The following is a 17,463-nucleotide window of genomic DNA, read 5'->3' on the forward strand; positions in this document are numbered from 1 at the left end:
TTCTCCCTCTATACTCACACACCCTTCTGGTGATCTCGTTTTCTCTCACACTGCGCTCTCTTTCTTTCTCTCTCTTCTTTCTCTCTCCTCCATTGTTGTGCAGCGCGAGGTTCAATTGGCACTATCCACCATGACCGTGATGACTCCCGCTCCCATTGACGTGCGTTTTTTCATTCCTAACCTCTCTCATCACTCTTTTACGCACGCACTCACGCGCGCAACACACACAAAACACAACACTATTTTCTTCTCGAACTTTCGTGACCTTGCTCGTGTTCGTGGTTCAATCACTCGCGAGTTTCTAAGTTTTCTCTTGCGTCTGCATGATTTAGTTTTAAATTTTGTCGTTTTGTTTTTGCGTGCTGAATGGTTGTGTTTTGGGTGGGTAGGAAGTGATTGGGGGTTTCGTCTAGGTCGTGGGTTTCTGATCTGGCAAGGTTGAATTCGCTTCGATTGTTGTGGCTAGGGTGCATTCCACGTTCGGAATTTTAGGGCTTTGTTAGGGGATTTTAATTGGTCTTTGGTTCTCCGGGGATCCGAAGTAAGGTGACGATTTCTTTGTTTGGATTTTTGGTTTTTGCAGCAGCAGGACGACGAGGAGATGCTTGTTCCGCACACTGATTTGGCTGAGAACAATCACCAACCTATGGAAGGTAGCTGAACTAGTTATTTTTGCTTTTGCCCTCTTTTTGATCCGTAGTGAAAGCCGACTTGTTTTGTTTCTTTAGCTTCATTTATTGCCATATATATGATCTAATCGAATTGCACTAGTAGTTCAGGGAACCTGCTTAAGCATTGTTTGGTTGCCAGAGAGAGAGAGAGAGAGAGAGAGAGAGAGAGAGAGAGAGTAAGGGAAAAAGATAGAAGAACTTTTAAGTGATTAACGTGTTTAGACTTGCTTTTTATTCAAATCAGTATACTTATCTAAAACTTTGCTAGGCAGATTTGATCAAAATTGATCCCCCCTCCTTAAATTAATCAATTCCAAACATGTAAGAATGATAGGTTTCCTGTAATAACTAATAACTTTCCTGATAAAAATGTGATTTCTTGTTAGTTTGCATTTTGGAAATTCTTTATGTTCAATGTCTTTGTTGATTGTGCATTTATATCACTCCCTGAGCTATATTTGTGTTTCTTGATCTAGTTCGGTTATCAGTTGTCCGGCTTATTTAAGGTGTAATACTTAATTGTTTCCTCATTTATTTGATGATCACTAGTTGTAGCTCAACCTGAAGCTGCCAACACTGTGGAAAGTCAGCCTGTTGAGGACCCTCAATCATCGAGATTCACCTGGAAAATTCCTGAATTTTCTAGGATGAATACAAAAAAGCTCTATTCAGATGTATTTATTGTTGGTGGTTATAAATGGTATCATGCTTGCACGTTCGCTGATTGGATTCATGACGTTAATGCTTTTTAAATGTTTGTTTCTGAAGTTTGTTTTGTACTGGCAGGCGTGTGCTCATCTTCCCTAAAGGGAACAACGTGGACTATTTGTCCATGTATTTGGATGTTGCAGATTCATCTAATTTGCCGTATGGTTGGAGTAGATATGCACAATTTAGCTTGGCAGTTATCAATCAAGTCCATAATAAGTACTCTGTGAGAAAAGGTGGTCTACTTGTACCTTGTATTGCTTTCCTTTAACACGTCAAAATTCACAGTTTTTTGGGCCCAGGGATGGGCCTTATCATGAACCTTTTTTTTTAAATTTTTTTATTTATTCAATGGTATAAATTTGTAACCTCATCTTATTCATGCTATACAGACACGCAGCACCAATTCAATGCACGAGAAAGTGATTGGGGTTTCACGTCCTTCATGCCACTTGGTGAATTGTATGATGCCAGTAGAGGCTATCTTGTGAATGATACTCTTGTAGTTGAAGCTGAGGTTCTTGTTCGTAGAATCGTTGATTATTGGACTTACGATTCAAAGAAAGAGACAGGTTATGTTGGGCTTAAGAACCAGGGAGCCACATGTTATATGAATTCTCTTCTCCAAACACTCTACCATATTCCTTACTTTCGAAAGGTTAGCCACCATCTCTTATTTTTTAACTCATCTTGCCTGAAGTTCACTTGCTTGATTGGAAAGTGATGAGAAAGTTCGATCTTTAATTTCATTTTCAGGCAGTGTACCATATGCCAACAACAGAAAATGATATGCCGTCTGGAAGCATCCCTTTGGCTCTGCAGAGTCTATTCTACAAGCTCCAGTATAGTGATACCAGTGTTGCAACAAAGGAACTGACAAAATCTTTTGGATGGGATACCTATGATTCTTTCATGCAGCATGATGTTCAAGAACTAAATAGAGTCCTTTGTGAAAAACTTGAAGACAAAATGAAGGTAACAGAAAGATCTTTCCTGGGTTTGTTAATGATGTCTGATGTCTCTGCAGTGAATCTGGAATCTCAAATGCCCATTATGGATTTGTTTTATTTGGTCTTTAGGGAACTGTTGTGGAGGGAACTATCCAGAAGTTATTTGAAGGGCATCATATGAACTATATTGAGTGCATCAACGTGGACTATAAATCAACTAGAAAGGAGTCATTTTATGGTACTACGTTATGCACTCAGAAAGTTTTGTTTACTGTATGTTGTCACTTGATGCTAATTTAGTTTTACATATGCATGGCAGACCTTCAGCTTGATGTCAAGGGCTGTCGTGATGTTTATGCTTCCTTTGATAAGTATGTTGAAGTTGAACCTCTTGAGGGTGACAACAAATACCATGCTGAACAATTTGGTTTGCAGGTTGGTTGTATTTTTATTTCTGAATATACTTGGAATAAATACATTTTGAAGGAGTTAACCTCCCTTGAAGATAAAGTACTCTTCTGTTTCTCATGTATTCAAGTTTTGTGACTTATTGTTACTTGTTCTGTGAATGTTGCCTTAACTAAAAAACGGAATGAGGCAGTTTAGTCCTAGATTTCATTTTTTCAAGCTGCATACCATATAGCAACCACAGAGAATCATTTGCCCTCAGGTTTTGTGTTGGCTGCAATATGATACAGTGATGTAAATGAAGTGCGCTGATATATGCATGCTTAATTAAGTTGTGGGTCTCCAGGAGTGATTATAAATTGACTGTTTTCTCCCAACTCTCTTTCATTTACAGCTGTAGGATGTCAAATTTTAGACCTCAGTGGAAATTCGTAATTTTTGCACCTTTTTCTAAGCACGACAGTATCGGTTTCATGATTTTATTGACTTTAATATTTGTTTTATTATATTATTTTAAAACAATGTGTTTCTAATTATTTGAATTTTGCTTGGGAGAATTTATTGAAATTTCCTTAAATTTCTCTGATTTACTAATTAATGCCAGAGTGGTATCATATAAGCATTTTATTAATTTCTTAGTTTGTGTGTACACTGATTTATTTTTTACAATATTTTCAGGATGCTAAGAAGGGTGTCCTATTTATTGATTTCCCTCCTGTTCTTCAGCTTCAGCTGAAAAGATTTGAATATGACTTTATGAGGGACACTATGGTAAAGGTTGGTACTTGAGTACACATTACTTTTTATCATATTGCCTTTTGTTGGCATTATATTTCTTGGCATGTGGAAAGTTAATAGTTACTTCTATTTAGAATTTCTATTACTTTGTGTATTGACATTTAGTTGCAATAGGTCCCACTATTTTATTGGGTTACAAGTGTAAGATTTATATGATTTCCTGTACTACTTAAAAACTGCCTTTGAAATTTGCATTCAGTCAAAGTAAGATTGTCCTCGCAAGTAATTTTGACTGCATATTCTCTTTTGAGGATGATAGTGTCTTCTGGTATTGAGAACCACAGGATTTAAACTGGGAACATAATATTTTTATTTAAAAATTGCTTTTTGTTGATTTCTTCCCCTTCAGGTCAACTTACTAGGGAGGCTTGTTCTTTTTAATTTATATGTATTTTTAAAATGTTCTTCATAATTTGCAATGAAGATTGTCTGCTACATAGAGCAATGGCATCAGCTATCAACATGAGATAATATTTCTGTTTAATGCTATCATCAGATATAGGAGTGAACCTTTTTTGCCCATATACATACACACAGAATTTTAATCTCTCTCTCTCTCTCTCTCTCTCTCTCTCTCTCTCTCTCTCAGATTAATGACCGTTATGAGTTTCCTTTGCAACTTGACCTTGATCGTGAGGATGGGAAGTATTTATCACCTGAGGCTGATAGGACAGTTCGCAATCTTTACACACTCCACAGGTAAATGTAATGGTAGAGCAAGCGTGTTTCCAATATTTATGTTTCCCTTACCTTTATTTCTTTGGATCGATCTGTTAGTTATTGTTCTGCTTTGTGTGATCTCTTCATGACTTCTTAAGCAGTTATGTCTGTTTTTGATATTTTATCTGGCACGAATTGGTGCATGAACTTCAACTGTAATTGATTTGTCTAAAGGATGGCTTCATTTGCTGAACTGTGGAAGTTTTATAAGCCTTTATTGCTATATATGCTTGTTTGTGTTCTGTCACCTCGTGCTTTGCTGTATTGCAATCAATTAAAGCCTTCTATATCTGCATGAAACAAGAAGTCTGTATTTATTGTCTTCGTATTGCGAAATAATTTCATATATCTGTATATATATTGTCGTTGGAAATTGTAATCCAATCAAGGTCATGTTAAACATTCATTGGTAAGCTTCCTGTGGAGTGTTCTCAACTACAGTATTAGAAAAAGGATGGTTAGAGGAAGAGTGTGTGTAGCAAAATAGTGAGAAAGTGGCACGGGGATAGATAATGCAAAGAAAAAGATTTAAATTTCTGTTTCTCCAAGTGCAGCTAGTTTATTTATTTATCTTTAGTTTTTTGTTATTATTAATCTTAAATAATCCAGATTTTAAATGATGTTTGGTATTTGACAGTGTTGGATTTCTTTTTCAGTGTTTTGGTTCACAGTGGTGGTGTGCATGGCGGACATTATTATGCGTTTATAAGGCCAACTCTGTCTGAGCAATGGTATGTATCATGTTGTTTAGAGCTCTGAATTCATTGCCTTTTGAGCTACATGAATGAGAATGCAAAGTGCTACATAATATCAACACTCCCCCCCTTTCTCGCCGGGGCACTTGAATTATTTTGAGACAATAATAATATATATATAATTAGCTAAGCAACACATTCGGTGAGAGTTGTTTACTTGTTTCAAGTTTTGATGTTCAAGATAATATAGATGACCTAAGAGTGGCCTTTGCGTTTTAGCCATGTTGAATTGCTTTTCTTGCTGACTGTCTGGCTGTTTGACTATATGATTGGTTTTCTATCTGTCTGTTCCTAAGGTACAAATTTGATGATGAGAGAGTGACAAAAGAAGATACTAAGCGGGCATTAGAGGAGCAATATGGTGGTGAGGAGGAGGTAATTGTTTTATTGCTCTAGCCCATGGTATTTGATGATTTGATCCCTTCAAACACTAGAATGTACGTGTTAATGCTTCAACCACTTGTATTTTTGCAGTTACCTCAGACAAATCCTGGATTCAATAATACTCCGTTCAAATTCACCAAATATTCAAATGCTTACATGCTGGTGTACATACGTGAATCCGACAAGGACAAAATAATATGCAATGTTGATGAGAAAGACATTGCTGAACATTTAAGGGTAAACTCTGGCCGTGTACTACTTGATCCCAAAGTAACACAAGCCAAGTCAATAACTTCTTTTCTGCTTGCAAGTTTTAACTTCTGAAAAGCAATCAGATGGACAGTTATTTTTATGATGGATATGAGAATATTATGTCATAATTAGCCTTTGCATCTGATGTGAATGGTCCCAATTGAACCTTCTTTACAAGTCTCGTTCTTTCCAGCTAATAAATGTTTCTTTTTTTTCTCTTGGAAAGTTCCTTATGACAAGTATGTGGAGTCAAATGTGAACTCAAACTCAGTTTGTTGCTGTTGGTTAAGCTTCTATTGTGTAATCTTAGTTACTCTATTCTTGAAAAATTTGCACTGAGCATGTAAAATGGATAATTTGCAGGAGAGGCTGAAGAAAGAGCAGGAGGAAAAAGAACACAAAAAGAAAGAAAAGGCTGAGGCCCACCTTTATACTATTATAAAGGTTCTTTGTTGTTAACTTATTGTTTGTCCTTTTAAGTTTGCTATGAGTTGCTACATTTAATTGCACGTAGCTATTACTTAATAGAATACGATGCTTCTTAGGTGGCACGGGATGAAGATCTTTCTGAGCAGATTGGAAAGGACATATATTTTGATCTTGTAGACCATGACAAAGTTAGGAGTTTCCGTGTCCAAAAGCAGTTGTCTTTTAACACATTTAAGGTATCGCATCCATGAGTTTTAGCTATCCTGCAAGAAGTGTTTTTTTGACTTTTGAGCTGACATTTGCCAGCTATTTGGTACTCTCACTAGTAAATGTTTTCTCTGTTCTTCCATAGATGATTTTGTTAGTTTAATTCTTGTCTGTTGACTTATCTTTGATGTTCAGGAAGAGGTCGCTAAAGAGTTTGGTATACCAGTTCAATTTCAGCGATTTTGGCTATGGGCGAAGCGACAGAACCATACCTATCGTCCTAACCGGCCATTGACACACATCGAGGAAGCACAGTCTGTAAGTAGTCATGTTTATGTTTCCTGAAGAATCTGTTTCTTGCCATTTCAAATGGCAACCTGCTTGTTTGATGATTCTTTTGTCTGGTTGATCTTCTATATTTCATTTTTTGGTCTTCATCAGTAGTTAATTTCTTGTGATGGCTTTGCTGTTGTTTATTTTATTTATGCTATTGCTTATTTAAGCAAGATAAAGTTGCAACTCAGGTAAACGCTTTCATATTTTCCATTGTGTTTTTAGTTGTGCTGTTAGAGGTTATCAGTTTGGTGTTCTTAATTCACAAATTAGCTTGTCTATGATCTGAAGTAGTTCATTATTTTTTCTCTATCTGTTTCGTATTGCAGGTTGGACAATTGAGAGAGGTGTCAAACAAGGTTCACAATGCAGAATTAAAATTATTTTTGGAAGTGGAGCTTGGACCGGTGAGATTTGTAGTATGATAGTTGTATTACTGTTTTATGGCATTGAACACTACAGTCTATTAACAATTCTCATTATTGTCTAGGATTTACGTCCCATTGCACCACCTGAAAAGACAAAGGATGATATATTACTTTTCTTCAAGTTATATGATCCTGAAAAAGAGGAGCTACGGTAATATCTTTATCTTAATTTTAATATATTTTGGGGCTGTAAAATGCACTGTGGTTGACATTGGGATATGTTTACCCATGATGGCAGTTATGTTGGAAGGTTATTTGTGAAGAGTACTGGCAAGCCGTCAGAAATCTTAACAAAGTTGAATGAAATGGCTGGTTATGATCCTGATGAAGATATTGGACTTTATGAGGTTAGTCTATGGTGTCTCCTCTGTTATACATAAGTTGTAACTTATTGGAAGTCTCAGAATTGTACCTTTTCTTGTGAGGCCTAAAGTATGCGCTTCTTTACCTGCTAAGCTTGAGTCAAAGTAGTCATGCTGTCATTTAGATTCTAAGTTTGTTGGTGGGTTAACAACAAATAAGGTGCATTATGCTCCACAAACTATCTTTACTGCATATGCCTTACTCCATAAGCCTGACCAAAAGGGCTAGGACTTTTAATTGTCTTTACATTTTGCTGGTTCTAATATCAAGAAATGGCTTTAATAATGCAGAATTAGTTAATTGATTGGTGTTTGCTTTTTTGGCAGGAAATCAAGTTTGAACCAAATGTCATGTGTGAGCCTATTGATAAGAAATTAACATTTCGAGCAAGCCAGGTAGATTGTATGCATAATTGATGCGCATATATTTACTGTATCTGGGTTGGCCTATTAAGTTGTTTTTCGACATTTGCAGCTAGAAGATGGAGATATTGTATGCTTTCAAAAAGGTCCTGTAACTGTAATGGATAGCGAGGATCATATCCGCTATCCAGATGTGCCTTCGTACTTGGAATATGTGCACAACCGCCAGGTAATTGACTTTTGTTCATCAGCTAATTTTGTGTTTAATTTGATATAATGCAAACGTCTTGCCTACTACCTACCCAACTATTCCATGGTGTTTTGTTTGAACTATTCTACTCATCTTTTCCAATGTGCACATGCATGCATGTCTTTTTAATGTAAAAACAGCCTAAGCCTAGTTCCATTATGTTTGTTTTACAATATTAGCTGAGGTTTTTCTTTAATTTTGTGTTTTTAGGTTGTTCACTTTCGATCTCTTGATAAACCTAAAGAAGATGACTTCTGCCTGGAGATGTAAGCAATGTGGAATTTCTTGCAGTATATCAATATTTATATTAATTAAGTATTTAACTTGAGAGATGACAAAAATATTTATGTATTACTATGGTTAGAATTGCATTCTTATTAATAACCATGTATACTAATTTCTAGGTCAAGGCTTTATACATATGATGATGTGGTGGAAAAAGTTGCTCAACAGCTTGGTTTGGAAGATCCATCCAAGATTAGGCTTACTCCACACAACTGCTACTCTCAGCAACCAAAACCCCAACCCATTAAGTATAGAGGAGTTGAACATTTGTCTGACATGCTGGTACACTACAACCAGGTAGTTATTTTCTAGTCGATCATGATAAATCTCATTGTGAAAAGAAAACAGCTTATGTCTTTCCTGAATGCCAGACGTCAGATATATTGTACTATGAAGTACTTGACATCCCTCTGCCGGAATTACAAGGTTTGAAAACTCTGAAAGTTGCATTTCACCATGCAACCAAGGATGAAGTGAGTATGATGCTGATTCTGAAGATTTTGACGTCGTTTTGTTTATTTGTATGTATCATTGTTTTTGATTGTGGATGGCTGCTCATGGCGGTAAGCCAAAAATCTGCCATAAAATTATGGCGGATGGCATTGTGGGAAATGGCAGAAATGACGGACTACCTAAAAGATACATGTATATGTACAAAAAAAACATGTAGAAAAATTCTGAAGGTAATAAATTATAAAATCTAATCAATTTAAGCAATTTTCTACTCATAAGGCATCCAATTAATTCAGCAAATGCAGTAGCAAATGAAACAAATAAACATAACATCAAGTCATAATACACCATAGAATATAAGGGGCAGGGGCAGGGACAATAGAGTCGGGGGCTGTCTTGAACCTATGTAAATTAGAAAAAAAAAAGGAAATAGAGAGGTTTATAATATAATTTATAGCATCAAACCTATGTAAATAAAAGGGGAAAAGGGTAAGTAAAAAAGGGTAGGAAGGCCAGAAGTCTGAAACAGAAACTAAGTTACAAAGCACATAGAGAGAACCTGTGGCTTGCAGCAGAAGCGAGCGGCGAGGGTGACGAGCGGCAGCGAGCAGTGAGTCAATGGCGGCTTGCAACGGCTTCGCCAGAACGCAGAGAGAACAACTGAAAGGGAAGACAGAGAAGGAGGAATTGGAGCTGGACGGTGTTGCCTGGCGTGCCGCTGGTGGTTCTTCCGGAGAGAGGAGAGATAGAAGAGTTTTTCGAAAGGAGGCTGAGCAAGGCGAGTTGTAGCATTTTAGGGTTTCTTAAATGACCCTAATAACCCTCATTTTTTTAAATGGTGCATGCTATGGTGCCTATATATAGTTGCCTAGTTTACTAAAGAGATAGAAATTAATATTTAATTTACAAAATATAAAAATAAATAATTTTTAAATATTTAAAACTTACCATAAAAGGAGGCCGAGGAAGGCGAATTGTAGCATTTTAGGGTTTTCTAAATGACCATAATAACCCTCATTTTTTTTAAATGGTGCATGCTATAGTGCCTATATATAGTTGCCTAATTTACTAAAAAGTGATGGAAATTAATATTTAATTTAAAAATATAAGAATAAATAATTTTTAAATATTTAAAACTTACCATAAAAGGTAAGTTTGGCAAATTCGGCTTGCCTTTTAAAAATCCAAAAAACCCTCAATTTCTGCCATTTCTATTGCGGTCCGCCATGGCGCCGCCACAATTGCAGCTGCCATTTGGCCCTCCATGAAAACCTCATTGCGGCGACCACTGTATGGCGGCAAGGAAGAAATCCGCCACGCCATAATGTTATGGCGCCGCCATAACCGCTTTTTTTAGAACACAGTAATTTTCAGCCTTTTCTAAACATTTAATTGCTTACTCAGGTTGTTATTCATACCATCAGACTTCCAAAGCAGAGCACTGTGGGGGATGTCCTCGATGACCTCAAAACTAAGGTGGCCTTGGGTGATTTATTCTTTTGGTTTATCAGTTTGTCCGTGTTATTTGACGTTTATCTATACAACACTATAATGTCTTCCCACTATTAGCACACGTGGCTTCATCCAAGTTTCACAGGGAAACAAAAAGTACAACTGCAGTGTTGTAAGCTGCAGTTTTTTCAGAAAAAAGTTGCTTATTGTTTATCGGTGCATGTATAATTTTTCACATTAGTTAGTTACTGTTTTATTGTTATTACAGGTGGAACTGTCTCATCCTAATGCTGAGCTTAGGTTGCTTGAAGTCTTCTATCACAAGATATACAAGGTTTGGATTTATTATTATTCTCTGTAATTTTTAATGTAACGTTGAAAGGTGATTATGCGTACTAAATTTGGTGTTGATTATAATCCCCTAATTTCTTGTTACTGAGAATGCTGTTAACTATTGGATGAAAGCATTATTTTAACCGAAATATGTGTATTTCATTGTGTGTCTGCTTGTGCAGGTCTTCCCTCCCAATGAAAAGATTGAAAACATTAATGACCAATATTGGACATTACGAGCCGAGGAGGTAGCAATCTCTCCCTGTGACTAGGGCTGGAAGGACTGAAATCTTCCTGATTTTATTCATTAAAATAGTAGCATATGTAGATGTTTTTATGTATCATATAATTTCCTTTTATAAAAATGTTACAGATTCCAGAAGAAGAGAAAAATCTTGGTCCTCATGACCGCCTAATTCATGTCTATCATTTTACAAAAGACACAGCTCAGAATCAAATGGTAAATTTTTTGATTGATTTGTTCTGTTGATGCGCTTAATACTTTGTGCTGACAATTAATTGTTTATCTAACCTTTGTGTTTTGTTTTGATATATGTATACAGCAAATTCAGAACTTTGGGGAACCTTTTTTCTTGGTCATTCATGAAGGTGAGACTTTGACTGAAATTAAGGACAGAATAAAAAAGAAACTTCAAGTTCCTGATGATGAGTTTGCGAAGGTATTTTTCTTTCCTCTTTTTATTTTATCTTATGTTCTCAGTTTCAGCAACGCTTGTGTGTTATCACTAATTTAGTTTTGAGTGATGTATATGTTGTCCAATATTGGTTAGTATATTTGATGTCTAGTTTATGACTTGTTTTTTGTTTCTTGTTTGGCCAGTGGAAGTTTGCATTTTTCTCATTAGGGCGTCCTGAGTATCTTCAAGACTCTGACATTGTATCCAGTCGATTTCAGGTGATTTTCATTTATAGTTCAACTCTTCCTTCTGTTTTGTTGATTCAGTTTTTTAGTACCCTCTTCATACGTTTGAATTTATGTTTACCTTATCCCGTTATTTTATAATAGAGAAGAGATGTTTATGGTGCATGGGAGCAGTATCTTGGATTGGAGCATACTGACAATGCTCCTAAAAGAGCATATGCAGTTAACCAGGTTGGTTTCTTTGATGGCAAGAATAGATTTGTAAATCACATTTTGTTATTTGATTGTTGCTCAGAGGCTGAGAAAGCTTGGTTGGTTATACAGTTCCAAATTATGCGGGTTTGTTTTGCAGAATCGCCACACGTTTGAGAAGCCAGTAAAGATCTACAATTAGAAAACGGGTATTTGAGGCGGTATCTCTCGACATTGGGTGAATTTGGCATTCTTCTACTACATCTATGGGATTGTAAAAACAGGGAAAATAGCGAAAGGCTGCTCTGTATAGGCAACTAGTGAAATCAGCAAATTGAGGTGGTGTCTGCAGGTTTTAAATTAGAATTGTGGTTATGTAATTCTTTATGTCGACGGAGTGACATTGCTCTCAGCACTTTGTATCTGCCGACCACAGCCCCTTGAGCGTTTTTACAACTTCCATTTTTGTATGGAGGTTCTTCAAGTTGAGGTCATTGATCATCATCACTGCACTGTATCAGTACATAAGATTTTTGGATTAGTGAGTGTATACAGGGTATAGTTGGTTGACTCTTTTTATTTGGTCATTTTCTTGATTGCTTCCAGATTTTGTTCAGTCAGTCTAGAAATGTTAATTGAGGGCTGCAAAATGGTGTAGCAGAATTTATGTAATGTTGTACAAGAGACATCTCAGCCTCCTCCATATAACTCTCCTTATTAGCATAAAAATTAGTATTCTGCTGCACCACCATTCGGTCCTTCTATTTTCCTGTTTTAACCCCCCCACCTCTTTTTTTGTCTGTCATCTAATGTCTAGGATGATGATATCATAGGAAACCAATGTCCATTACCACGTTTTCTGATTAATTATAACGATGGCTTTGTATTTTGTTTGGCCAGCCTTTTTCATTCTCTTTTCTACTTTCTTCTCATTGATCTAACTTGGGAGCCAGCCTGCGCCAGAAGAAGATAAAAAAGAAAGATGCTGCTTGCTTGTGTAGTGTGGCAGAGAAATAGAAATTTAGTGAAGAAACATCAATTACTGCCAAGAAAACAAGAAACTACACGAGAGCATCATCTCATGTGGAAGCACCAATTAATTCGCCATGGCAGTGTAGATAGCTGCTATTGCGTTTAAAGGATAAAACTCAAAATAGATTAAAGCTAGATGACGAAAAAAAAGAGACTTGAATTTTCGAAGTTACAGAATTTTTATTCTGTCCGAGGTCACATGTATCAAGTGCATATTACGGGAGATTTCTTAAATGCAAGGATAAGTGTAAAAACTAACTAATTTGAATTTAGTTTTAAATGTCTCTAATACAACTATAATATATTTTTTTAAAGGATGAATTGAAAACATTTACATTTCTTTTATATGATATGTATAGAAGTCAATGAGTTATAATTCAAATAGCATAGTTTTTCTATACTTATTTAAGAAGTTGTGAGTTTGAGTTTTTCTATTTTTGATAAAAAAAATGACATGTACAGAAGTGATTTTTTGTGGGATAAAAAGATATTGCACATTAACGGTTAAGATTAACATATAAAATCATTTAAATAATTTTTAATTTTGACTTATTGATTTTTTTTTTAAATATCAGCAATGATATTTGAATTAAGAGCCTTGTATATATTACTCGAACTCCTCGTATTTTTAATATTAATCTAAACTCTTTATAGATGTGTTTATATAATTAAGACTTAAAAGAATTATTTCTCACTCTCATGGTCTCATCTAATTCTCATTGGTTAATTATATTTATGCATATGTATAGTAATATTTGATTAATCAAAAGTGTGAAACCCTTTTGTTCCCTTGGTAAAATTAAAGTTTTAGGTTCCGACAAAATATTTGTTTTTTATTTTGTTTTTCTTTTAGTTTTTTGACCCAATAAATTTTAAAAGATTTTGATTTTAATAGATCAAAAATATTTTTTTTTTATAAAAGACCAAAAGCTAGAAATAAATATTTTATAAACACAAATTTATTGGGTAAAGTATTATTTTGATCTTCTGTTTAGGAAAAATCTTAATTCGGCCCTAACGTTTTAAATGTTCTGTTTTAATCTTAAAAATTTTTAAATGTCCTATTTTAATCCTAAAAAAAAATTTAAGCAGGTTGAATGTTATTCCACTATTAAATTTGACACAAATAATTCGCATATTGAAGAGCCAATTGCATTTAATTCTTGTATGTAAGTAAAATCAACCCACTAATAATCACTAATATAAAAGTTTTTTTCTTTGATTTTGGAGGATTGTTGATTGATTGCTAGAATAAGAGATTTTGTACAAAAAAAAATTGAAAAAATATTACAAGAATATTTTAGTTATGTTTGTGTAACACATGAAAGAAAATATCGCTTAACTAATAATGTTATTAACTTTTATGTCACTTGTTCCATTAATTTTTTGTGTCAAATTTAATGATAGAACAATATTAAATTTATTTAAAATTTTTTAGAATAAAAATAAAAAATAAAATATTAAAAATTAAATTAAAATTTAATCTAAATATTCAAGACTGAAATAGTACTTTACACAAATTTATTTAAGCCAAATTAACCGCCAAAAAGTAGTTCAAAAAATGTCTATCTAGTATCTACAATTAAAAAAAAAAAGATATTGCAGTTATTATTTAGCTGCAACAAAAACAAAGAAAATTGGGTGGAGTAGGACTGGTAATATATATCCTACCCGTGGGTACTCAATCCGAGCTAATTCGTTCGGGTAGGATTGTCTATTCTACCCGCTGTGGATAGGGTATGGACTTAGGGTATATCCTATTCTACCTTATTCGCACCCTTATAATATATATGTAAAAGTTATGTATGTAGTGAAGAAAGTGAGTCTTGTCCTCACAATCTTCTTCTTATAAAAACTTGAAATAATCACTAAGCTAGAGCTAGTTGATGATCATATTATTTGTAATTTTATATTGAATTTCTTTAAAATTTTATTATTTTTAATTTTAATTTAAACTTAATTTTTTATTTTTTTATTCTTACCCATTGCCAGCCCTAAAATGGAGCAACCGGACAATGGATGTGACATGTGACAGCTAATTTTTTTAAAAATAAAAAATAATGATATGTAATCTAATTGATATGTTTTTCTCTAGTATGAATTTAATATTTTTATTTTATTTTAAATAATAAATTAGACTCTCAGATTTAAATTTGAGGATCACATTGATTTTTATAATGTACAACTTGAAAAGTTTAATTTGAAGTGAGATAAATTTTTTTTGTTCTCAAATAAATTGGAGGATTCGATTTATATGTTTAAAATTTTTTCAATACTAAAATGCAAATATGTCTCTTGAATTTGTATTTTTTTTAAATTTAAAAATCACAAATCTAACCCTCAAATTTATGACATCAAACCAATAAAAAATAAAAAACCACACATTTAAGAATCAAATTTGTGACATCCACATAAGAAAGTAAAAAACACACTAACTCTCTATATTATTAAAAAGAGTAATGCTATCTGTACACTAAAATCAGCCACTAAAATTAGCCACCAGTATAAAATATATGTTGGACTATAAATATAAATATACATTAAAAATAAATTAAATCACACATGTATTTATACACAAATATATTAGTGACTGATTTTGGTGTACAAATAGTATTTTTGTATTATAAAAAATACCACCAAAATCCCAAACACTAAAATTAAAAACCACATGTAGACTGTAAAGTGAAAAAAAAAAAAAAAAAAAAGCTGAGAAGCTGAGCTCCACATACTAACAATACTTTTTGGTTTTTTAAGATTTTTTTCCCCATTCTTTTCAATGGCCACTCTCTCTTACTGTACTCTTCATGCTTTATCTTCTTTTTCTTCTTCATCAAGCTTGATTCACCTTTCTCACTCTTCTTCTTCTTCTTCTTCTTCTTCTTCTTCTTCTTCTTCCATACTCCTCCAACTACCTTCAAATCCCAGGTTCACGTTCAAATGCAAAACCAAACCAATAACAAAGCCAAGGCTTTTGATGATCATTGACCCTATTTTGCTCTTTAATGGAATTGGAACCACTTTGTATTTTGACACCCAAACCCTTTTAGCCACCGTTAGTGTTTTGGCTGCCATTGCTCTTTCTCTCTTCCTTGGTCTTAAGGTAACATTTTCAATTCTCAGTTAACCAAAATATTCTTATTACATAAAAGATTAAAACATGATAAAAATGTTATTTTTTATTGTAATTTTTAATAGTTTTTATATCCTTTAGTTTATGACTCATGTACTTTTGCATTCAGATTAGTGTACCTATGGAAAATATAATAGTTATTTTTTAAAAAAACAATTTTTCACAAATAAAATATTGGGTTGTATTATATCTTTAGATTTTTCTTTGTTCTAGATATATTAATAGCGTTTTCTCATTCTTAAGATAACAAGTGATGCTACTTTCTGTTGATTCTTCAGGGAGATCCTGTGCCTTGTGAGCGTTGTGGAGGCAATGGTAATTAATCTTTCTACATTTCTGAAACTCTATGGAAAGTTGGAAACTATTGTAAATTTATATTTTATACAAAGAATATTAGCAATACTTTAGGAAGTGGAAAGATGTTACAATTCACATGATTAGCAACAAAAACTAAGTTGACTTAGATATCTGTAGTTAAAGGTATCAAAGATGATGTGATGAGTTGTATATGATACATGTACTTATACTTATCCTTCTTTGTGTATCGAGCCGATTAATTTTCCTGATCATTGAATGCGGTGTGAGACCAAGTTGATTTGGATCACACCTCATTCATTGATAGAAGAGAATTAGTCGGCTCAACATACAAAGATGGATGAGTATAGACTAACATTTTTCTTATGTAATACTGGACAAAAAGTGGAGTGATTATGAACTGTTAGTTTAGAAATTGTAGTTTCTGATTATGACCATCTATTAAACAGAAGCATACTTGCTCTCACCATTATCCAATATCTGGAGTGGTTGTGAACATAAAAAAACTCAAGCCACAAAATTAGTCTCCCGTATAGAATATATGTTGAAATACAAAATACATATTGAAAATAAGTAAAACAACATATGTATTTATATACAAATACATAATGACTAATTTGGTGGTTGATTTTTGGTATGCACGTAGCATTTTTTGCTGTGAATTTTGTTTCTGCTGACGAAATCGAGAGAAGAAAGAATCAACATAGTATCGATGATGAATCAGTGTCACCTATTACATGTTAGAGTCTAGCATATAATGTTTTGACAGAAATTAGGCTTTATTGAGAGAAATTGCAACTTGAATACCATTTTTTCTTACAATTAGGTGGGACAAAATGTGTTTTCTGTGACAATGGAAAGATGAAGAAAGATGCAGGGTTAATTAACTGTAAAGTGTGCAAGGGTTCAGGTATCTCTCTATCATCATGCATCAAAATATACTTTCTCTGTTCCCTTTTATCTGTTACTGTCATTTTTTAGTACATCTTTGAATTAATATATCTGAATACAATTTATATCTAAATACAAAGATTAAGAAATGTACCAAAATATCTCAAGTAAAGGAGAATCATTATACCTATCCTATTAGCAAATCTTTCAGTTTATATATATATCTTTATTTGTTTTCTCTTTTAGGATTGATACTCTGCAAGAAATGTGGGGGTTCTGGCTATTCTCGGAGGCTATGAGCTGTGAATATATCCTTTCATATCCAATATCTAATATCTAATATCTTTCTCTTCTGAATAATTTGTAGTTCAATTTTTCTTTCATATGTAAATCTTTTTAATCCATTTAAATTGTTACTGTCACTTTCTTTGAAGTCCTTACTATCTCATAAATTCAAATATAAAAGTTTTGATCTTAAA

The 17,463-nt window shown here is 33.8% G+C and overlaps 2 protein-coding genes across 3 annotated transcripts; both read left to right on the plus strand.

Moving 5' to 3' along the window:
- On the plus strand, positions 1-12,525 carry LOC130942088 (ubiquitin C-terminal hydrolase 13-like). Of its 2 annotated transcripts, none has more exons than XM_057870774.1 (32): positions 1-160; positions 584-653; positions 1,221-1,371; positions 1,458-1,615; positions 1,772-2,037; positions 2,136-2,354; positions 2,459-2,567; positions 2,649-2,764; positions 3,416-3,514; positions 4,125-4,234; positions 4,912-4,986; positions 5,307-5,385; positions 5,485-5,631; positions 6,010-6,090; positions 6,192-6,311; positions 6,478-6,600; positions 6,945-7,022; positions 7,106-7,194; positions 7,282-7,390; positions 7,733-7,801; positions 7,881-7,997; positions 8,229-8,284; positions 8,423-8,600; positions 8,675-8,776; positions 10,161-10,232; positions 10,477-10,542; positions 10,724-10,789; positions 10,915-11,001; positions 11,105-11,221; positions 11,383-11,457; positions 11,569-11,655; positions 11,777-12,525. In XM_057870774.1, exons 1-32 carry the CDS (start codon positions 131-133, stop codon positions 11,816-11,818), a joined length of 3,363 nt encoding a protein of 1,120 aa, XP_057726757.1. In that variant the 5' UTR covers positions 1-130; the 3' UTR covers positions 11,819-12,525. The 2 variants fall into 2 exon arrangements, with proteins under 2 accessions (XP_057726757.1, XP_057726758.1); XM_057870775.1 differs by having other exon boundaries at positions 587-653.
- Positions 12,526-15,397: 2,872 nt separating this feature from the next.
- LOC130941022 (uncharacterized) lies at positions 15,398-17,463 on the plus strand. Its single transcript, XM_057869366.1, has 4 exons — positions 15,398-15,748; positions 16,057-16,093; positions 16,920-17,003; positions 17,231-17,463. Exons 1-4 carry the CDS (start codon positions 15,425-15,427, stop codon positions 17,281-17,283), a joined length of 498 nt encoding a protein of 165 aa, XP_057725349.1. The 5' UTR covers positions 15,398-15,424; the 3' UTR covers positions 17,284-17,463.

Source organism: Arachis stenosperma, chromosome 7 (genome assembly GCF_014773155.1).
Source record: "Arachis stenosperma cultivar V10309 chromosome 7, arast.V10309.gnm1.PFL2, whole genome shotgun sequence".
NCBI lineage: Eukaryota > Viridiplantae > Streptophyta > Magnoliopsida > Fabales > Fabaceae > Arachis > Arachis stenosperma.